At 39.5% G+C, this 8,810-nt stretch overlaps 1 protein-coding gene across 2 annotated transcripts in view; it reads right to left on the reverse strand.

Annotated features, from left to right (window-relative positions):
* KDM3A (lysine demethylase 3A) overlaps nt 1-8,726 on the reverse strand; it is a 30,005-nt gene extending 21,279 nt beyond the window's left edge. The window contains exons 1-4 of one of the 2 annotated variants that reach the window (XM_085314692.1): nt 8,283-8,726; nt 5,427-5,582; nt 3,154-3,264; nt 818-920 (exon numbers count right to left, since the gene is read on the reverse strand). In XM_085314692.1, coding sequence (XP_085170818.1) covers nt 818-920; nt 3,154-3,264; nt 5,427-5,582; nt 8,283-8,456 — 544 coding nt within the window. In that variant the 5' untranslated portion in view covers nt 8,457-8,726. Of the gene's footprint in view, nt 1-817; nt 921-3,153; nt 3,265-4,850; nt 4,925-5,426; nt 5,583-8,282 lie in introns of those variants that run through there. The other variant, XM_085314693.1, reaches the window with a different exon arrangement.
* Nucleotides 8,727-8,810: the final 84 nt, after the last annotated feature.

Here is an 8,810-nt window from a genome sequence, read left to right on the forward strand (position 1 = left end):
GGAATCTCAATGTGTATAAATATCTGAAGGGAGGATGTGAAGAAGCTGAAGCCAGACTTTTCAGTGGTGTCCAGTAACAGGACAAGAGACAATAGGCACAAACTGAAATGCAGGAAGTTCTGTCTAAAAGAAAGCAAGCTTTTTTGTACTGTGAGGGTGGTTAAACATTGAAACAAGTTGCCCAGAGAGTTTTGGAGTCTCCATTCTTGGGGATAATCAAAACTCATGTGGATAAGGTCGCGGRCAACCTCCTCTCTGTGATCTTGCTTGAGAAGAAGGGTTTGGACCAGATGATCTCCTGAGGTCCCTTCCAAACTCGACCATTTCATGATTCTGTAATTCCTGCACATGCAAATGTATGACTACAAATACACCTGTATGAACCAGTAACCAAGGAACCAGAGCTGGCAAACCTAAAAATAAAAATTAACTTGACCAAAAGAACCTCCAAGTAATCTATGCATAAAGTTTTGCAAGTTTCTGAACCAGCAGCTACTTTAAAAGCTATAAGCAGCTTCCACAAAGTCAGTGGGAACTGCTACCCATCTGACACTTTCCTGAAGTCTAGAAGCATCAGGCCATCCACGTTATCTATATGTACCTAAATTATGCACTCTCTCAGAAAGAAAATGTGACGCTGACTTTTCTATAATTCTTCACATTTTACATTCACTGCTGTGAAAGAAACTACATAGAATCAGTCTTAAAATAACAACATTTTTCATCTCTAAAACAGATTATTATAATTTACACCATCAGTATGAAGATTTGCTTTTTGACTTGAAGCTTTATCCCCACAGCTTTCCACTACTTGTACCTTGTACCAAGCGGGTTTCATCCAGGTGTTTCTTAACCAAAGCCTGAATTTCTTCATTAATATTTTCATCATCCATAAGAGGAAGCCTGGAACTTTCCACCTCCTATTAGGAACAAAATAATAAAGTTGGAATTAAGGATAATGCTTCCGGATTAACAAAAAGACTTAGGAATCTTTAGCAACAAGGCTGGCAGCAATTCAGGTAAACAAGTCACTCATTACTCTATCTTCCTTCAGCTCACAGGATACTGCATTATCAAAAAAGACATCACTTCTCTACTGCTAACTTGGAACTACCATCAGCAAGCCAAACCTGAGTAAGCCCTCCAGGTTCACTTCAACACTGTTCTGAAAACAAGCTGGCTACATCACATTAGCTTTTTTACTTGGTAATGAGCACTAAGTTTAACTGAACCATTCATCTTTAAGTTCTTAGAAGCAGGAGATGCACATTTTCTAAACAGTCCTGAGCACATGTAAGTACAAGTATTTTATGTTTTTATTTGAACTATGATAGCAATACCAGAATCCAGTCCAGCTCAAGATGCCATTTTTAAAAGTTCATATGAAAACAGCGTGCTATATCCAAAATATTGGTCATGATTCAGTCATTACCATGCATTTATATATATTTATATATATTGTTATCTAAAACAAGTCAACTGAAGATACTTAGAATCAACTCTGAAGTGCAAAGTTTAAAGCAAGTTCTTAAGGCTAAGAGGGACAAACAAGAATTTTTATTCATCAGTACAAGCATCACTGGTATTTGTAAAAGGCAGAAGGCTCAAAAAATCAGTAGTAAAGGAACTGCTATTCAAAATGCTAGAAAAGCTCCTTTCTCCACTGCAATATTGAGGTTAAACCTTCCATAAAAACAAACTCTTCTGCCTTTGAGGCAACATAAGCAAGGTGAAAACACACAACTGAAATTTAAAGTGATTCATTAGTTTCTCAACATGAAAGCAGCCTGCTTGCTGCTTGTTAACAAGTCAAAGTAGAATATTAATGTTGGAGCTTTAAGCAGTCCTTAACACAGTCCATCTGTTACTAGTTTTACTCAGATTGCTTACAGGTCATTATCATAGAAAGCAACATTACATCATAGAATTGGTAAGGAGGTCATCTAGTTCAGCCCTCAAACAAGTGGCCCATACAGGGACCAAACCCACAACCTTGGCATTATGGGCACCACGCTCTAACCAACTGAGCTAAACCTAACCCCGTAACTTGAAAGTAGTTTTCTAAATGATAAATCCTTTATCATTACTCTTCTTCAGAATCCTTGACCAGCCAATCAAGCAGAGCAATTCTTCCAACCTGCCTCTACCTAATTTTCATTGACATATTTTTATCTTGGTGCTCTTTAAAAGGGACTTGATATTGGTAGTATGCCTTCATTCAGAGCCACTTTCTCTTGCGCTTGTTTCAACTTGTTCACATTTTAAAAAGCAGGATGTTGCTTAAAATATGCAGGAGAGTACTCTTACTTTCAAGATTAATTTAAATTCAACCACCACAGCAGAAATGAGGGTTATTTTGCATCCTGCTTTAGAGGTCTCCTCCCAAATTCAGGGGAGATCAGTAAAAAATACATTATCACAAAAAACTGTTTAAAAAGAAAAATCTACAAAAACACAAAACTAAGCAACTAATGTTAACTGATTTATTACGCTTATTAACACTCTTACCATTAAATTAAGCTACCTTTAATTCAGAGGTATCCACCTTCCCCTCTCATGCACTGGAGACAGGGAAGGGGAAAAATTTTCCCATTCGTTCCTTTCAGGCATAGTTAACTAGTTAAARGGACAATCAAACTTTAATTGGTACTATCCATATAACATCTTACAAGAAGACCCAGAACATAACATTGCTCCTGAACGTAACAGCTTTTGGATAGAAGTTTGAGTCTCATCATCTATAAATTCAGCCATCTCCTTTATAAACTGCCCACCTCCACCACTGTTAGGATTAGAAGTGATGCATTTCTATTAACTAGGAAGACTTATCCTGCAACTCCTTTCACAACAATGGCACTCACGTTCTCTTATCAAAATGAAAACCATTTCAGATTACCCCTCATGCAACCTGGACTCAGGACTGTTCTGATGAGGACAATCCATTAACCTCACAAATGGCCATGTACTGGAATGGCTTACAAAAGATAAAGCCCACACACAATGCTCAGAACTGATATTAGGAATTACAGCAATATTCCAAGTTTGCACTGGCCTAGTGATTCAGCAATGAATATACTACTTAAAAATGAACGATATTTTGGTATTTAAGATACCTTGGGTTAATATATTCTAAACATTTATGTCATACATTACCTGAATAGGTGTCAAAAGCTCTTGAGAAAGAAAAACACATCTTTCTTCACCAAGATAGCGTACTGAAACCATTGATCCCAAACCGGCCTTGTCCAATAACGATTTGTACGTCTAAAAAAATAATAAAAATTCTTAGAAATAGAGCAAGGTTTATCATTTCTCATTTGCATTTGAGTTAAAGAATTATTTTAGTTTTGCATCTATTCCCCTATTAAGATATTCCTAATAACTTACTAGAGTATCTTTGAAATTCACCATTTCATATAAAGGAAAGAGTGAAGAATTCAGTTCAGGTCATTGTCATTAATGATCTTTGAATGAGGAAGCTACTAATATTAACAGTGATTAGAGAATTGTGGATATGTGTCTTTGAAGCAACTCTCCTCATGCTGGGAGTGTACAGAATAACTAGCAAATCAATCAAGGCCTGCCCCAGGGCCTAAATGTGAGTTTTCAGAACTTATGTAGCATGTTGATATATACTGAAGCCTTAGTTTAAACATATATAACGAGTTACATAACCTCAAAATTATTATGCTCCAGTACAATGATATAGTTACGCTCAGGTGTACCAAAGCTTCTATGAACAGCAGAGAACCAGAATTTCCCTACCAAGCTTATGAGCTCTTACCAACGTGTATAGTATTAGATTTTGCCTTGTCCTTTGCTCTGAATAGGGAGGCATCAGAGGCCTAGAACGTCAGAAGTAGAAAGAACAACTCGATCCAGGAAACATCCAGGAAAGGTGAACTTGTAACTCATTTAATAGGAAAAAAAAAAAAAAACCCAAAACATGATAGAGTCTGCATCTGGGTTTCTGAAGGACTGATCAAGAACAGAAAAAATTTGTTATTTTCTCTTCAGTTATAACAGCATTGGAAGTGGGGCATAGGAGGAGCAGAAATCTCTCCAAGAGTGCCTGGACATTACAAAAATCACACAGAATTATTCTATTTGTCAATAACACACCCTCCTTTATATTGGAATCAACAAATTGCAATCGGGATTTAAAACAAAACCTTTTGTGACCCCCTCTTTCCTTCCCCTGTACAATGCGAGTGGTGCCTCTTGCAAAGGCAAACTCCAGGACTGTGCTTTACTTTTTCCTACATCATTCTTCTGCTAAAGCAGCTTTGTAACACATGCTGCACATTCTGATGATTTAAGCACATCAAGAAGGAAATCTTTTACATAAAACAGAGCACAAGTATCCAGTCAGGACTATCTAAATGCATGAAAAATGACAATGCCTAAGCTTAAATATGCAGGTTTTCAGAATATCTGTATCAGCAAAATCTACTAGAAGAAATGCTGACAGTAACTTGAGGGTCAGGAAACAAAATAAAGTACTCACACCACACACACACACTTCCTTTCTCACCCTAGTTCCAACAATTTAGATTAGCTTTGTTTAAGACAAACCTCAGCTCAAAATACAGCAATATGAATTACATGGCACATGAATTATGTGGCATACTTAATATTTAGCAAAGTCAAGAGTACCAAACAGTGACTGCAACATTAACACAGCTGATGTACAGCAGTGTACATCTTAGTTTATTTCACAACTGTTTGTTTGGGTAGCAACATCTGAAGCAGTCAAATTAAACTAAACTGGATAAATACATTAACAAAGAAATATTCTCTGTTCCATCTCTACTGGCTGATTTATGTAAACTCCTAAGGCTGGCACTTACAGTAAACTTAGTTCTCCAAAGTGTAGAATAAAGCTCAGGTTTTTGTGTGTCCAAAATCAGATCTCACAAATGACCTGTGGCAGACAGGCGCAAGAGAGTCATTCAGATTGTCTCAGATCAAGAATCTCTGAAGAATTAACAGTACTTGAAAAGCCTGTATCTTCATCTTAAATGCCAATTTTATGCTATCTTCAGAAATCTATTATTTATTCCTTTTCTCTTCATTCTTGAAGACTGTGTCATGAAAGAAAAGCATAACAGCAGAGGGAGAAGGAATTAAAAAAAAAAAAAGTGTTGTCCATAACAGTGGTTATGGGTGGGAAGCAAAGTCAAAAATACACCCCTGGATCTCAAGACACAGCCTACCAACTTCAAATGCTTACATGTAGAGCCTAAGTTTTAGTTGTACAAATAGTTTTAATCTCCCTTCAGACTACCCCATGGGTAAACCACATACCATTAGTGAAGCTGTATTTGAGAAATTTACACTTGCTTTGATTTTCATAGTTCCTTTTGTAAGGAAAATGCTTTCTATTGTTAGGCCATAATCACAAGTTAGGCCAAACATATACTTACCATTGCAGGCCACTGGACAGGAGATACAGAACTGGCATGATACCTTCTTTCAGCCAGTACCAGCTTTTGCTCTACCAGGAATGCTTTCATTTTATGGCTGTAGACCTCTATCCATCTTCTCTTCTCCCACGGCTCATCATCAAATTCTACACAAACCTACAAAAAGGGAGCAAAGGGAAGGAGTAACTAACCCATAAAATTCAAATGTATTGAAGATAGAAAAGGATAAACAAACACGAAATTATCCAAAAAACTTTAAAAGTACTTACATTGCAAGTATGATTATTGTCTTTCTACTAAATAATTAAGTAATCACTAAACTGTTCTAGGCCAACTAAGTATTTTATAAGTGAGAGTCAACTTTAACTGGTTTGTCATCATTCCTGTTGCATAAAATACATTAATACTCCCATCTATGACCTTTCCACCTCCTCTGCTGTTCAAGGAGGGTTGATATCCATCAGCTCTGCCACCAATATTTACAACCAAACAGGAGGAAGGAAATAAAAACCAGAAGAAATAGTTGTAACACCAGAACTTTAAAAGACTTTGTACCATAGTAGTAAGCACATTTTCCACACACTTTTTAGAGTACCTGAAAATACAAACTGTTTTTCAGAAATACTTTAAGGGATATGACTCCCAAAAAGCAATCATAGTTATTTTATTGAAAAGACAAATGACAAAACGTCAGAAAAGGAGACTAAGTTATATATATGAAGGTCATTTGCTTCCTGTTTTTAATTGGCTCGTAACTTGACAAATCTCTGAAGCATACACACAACCTTTTGAAGAATAAAGCAGTTGGGGCTACATGGCAAAAACATGGTAGCTTGGCCAATTCACTTGGAATGGTATTACCACTCTTTCATAGGCAAGATGAAGAGATGAGGAAAGAATAAAAAAACCCACCACCACCAAAATTGCTTTGTCTGAATACATGAAGTGACTTGGTAGAGAATACTATTCCCAGAATAACCTGCCTTTTCCCATAAAATACCACTGTATGGTCTAAATATAACATTTAATTGACTTTTCTCCAGGGTAAGTTAGTTAAGTGAATCTAACACTCCCTTGTGTTTAAACTTCCCTCTCTGTAGGGAGAGGTAAGCAAACACACATACACAAACAGAACAGCATTACTACAGACAGAAGGGTCATAAAACTAATGGATGATAACGTCAATTCAGTCATTTTGAAATTCACTGAAACAATGAAAGATAAGCAAATAGCACAAGTATCAGAACCAGAATGGCTTGTTTTGTCTGTAGTATCAACTCTGCACATACAGGAGAATACAGTTGAGAAAACACTTTCTAATTTAGTTGTCTTTTATATACCATTAGGAACAAGCTACAGGAATTAAAGTACCATTTCAAAGATTACATTTCTCTTCTCCTCTGGAGATTCTTTCAGTGCATCACTATTTCTGGTCCTACTATACATACTGCTTTCACAGAGCTGTGAGACAGAAAAGGAGGTGGTATGCATTTCCATGCAAGAGCTCTTTATGCCTTGATTGTCTGCTTCGCAACTTAACACGTTTACTGAAGAATGCATTAACTTAATCTATTCTAGCAGAACCGTAACCACTTATGAAGCTCTCAATAAAGCACTGCAAAGTTCTCTACAGCATCTGCTTCTTCTCCTTCTAAGCACCCAAGAAGGTCCTTAAGACCGTTCTGCAGCGACATCCTCCTCGCACTAAGTAAGGCTTAGACACATCCCAGGCTGCCATACATGGGGAAAGCCCCACCTCTGCCGCAGAGGCACAACAAGAAGCTCGGCCTCTAAACAATTCAGGACTCTCCATAATACGTCCAGAAGTTTACACATTCGGGAAATGGTTAGAAATATTTCAGGTTTCTTCTCGTTTGAAAAGGGACATATGCTTACTCAGTTTATCAGAGCTCACAGTTTTCCCCTTCTCTTTTCAACGTGAAGAATTTTTAACCAAAAGATTTGGTTCTTGTTGCCACCTTCAGAGCCTGTCACCAAAGCCACATGTTAAACAAGTGTAACAGATCCATATGATAAGACTCCACCACTATGATCAAGTTCTGCTCTCTGCAAATAACTTTGCATACTACAGTAATTGTTTAGACAGGGTTGAATAGTTTTTACCAGCTATGGCTGCCCAAGAGCCCAGTAAGAACTTCAGTCATCGGTAAATCCTCTTGATTTCCACCCAAAATATATAGTTAATAAGTTCCAGTAAGTTTGCAGTAGTTGACTAAGCATATAAAAAAACCACTAATAATCATTATTAAAAAGCAGCCACTATGCAAGAAGAGTTTAAGGAACCTCCAACAGTTGGCGTGAGTGTGACATGTCTGCAGCGCTGTTTTAAGACAATAGAAATGCTTGTTTACCACTAACTGCTGCAAAGGGCAAGAAAGAGGAAAAAAGAAAAAAAAAAAACAATGATCAACCCCATCTGAATATAAACGTTTCAGTTTCATAATTCACTGCAGCCTCTGAGAGAGGGAGTGATTCACCAAAATCGCGCCTCAGAAAAATGCAGAAACGAAACCAAGGCAGCGGAGACACAACACAAAACCGAAGTTTCCAAAATGCCGGTGGAAGGCAACTAACGCGCAAAGTCCGTTGAGGTAGTTTTCTGGCATTAGCATAAGCACATCGGGGGTTTACCCAGAGGGGTACACACGTTTTGAAGTAGTTAAGTCTACTAAGCAGCACGCACTCTCTTCCAGAATTTTCTCCAAAATATATATACGTACACACACACACACACATATATATATATAAAAAACCAGATAGATAAACACGGGGAGTTTGGGGCCGCAGCGCGAGCCCTCTCGTCTCGGGATGATGCCTGGGGAAGTTCCCGCTTACCTTCAGGTCCTGTTTGGATATGTCCGTGTGCGAGACGGCCCGGATCCTGCCCGACTTCCAGGGCCACTCCGCGACGCGGCCCGTCTCCCACGAGCCGCCCTCCTCCTCCTCGGCCAGGCTGAGGAACCTCTTCCCCACCAGCAGCGACCAGCTCCCCTCGAGGCGCAGCACCATTTTCACTCATGGGGGAGGCCTCTGAGGGAGGGAGGGAGAGACGAAACCGCCAGGCGGAGAAAGAGAAAGCGAAGCCGGTTTAAACGCGGGCCGGGGGGCGGGGGGGGAAGGAGCGGTGGCTCCTTCTCCCTCAGGCAGCCCCGCGACGCCGCTCTGCCCACGGCCGCGTTGATTACCGCCTCGGCGGGGGCGGGCGGGGAAGGAAATACCAGCGACGCGGCCCCGAGCCGCTTCCCCTCGGACGCTGCCCCCCGACGGCCTCTTTGTTCCCGCCCCGGAGGCGAAGCAGCTGACGGGGAGGCAGGGAAGGAGGCGGCGGGGCCGAGCGCCTTCCGGACGCCTCTTCCCTTCCCT

This window comes from Rhea americana, unplaced genomic scaffold (assembly GCF_003343005.1).
Source record: "Rhea americana isolate MKP2758 unplaced genomic scaffold, rheAme1 scaffold_41, whole genome shotgun sequence".
NCBI classification, from domain to species: domain Eukaryota; kingdom Metazoa; phylum Chordata; class Aves; order Rheiformes; family Rheidae; genus Rhea; species Rhea americana.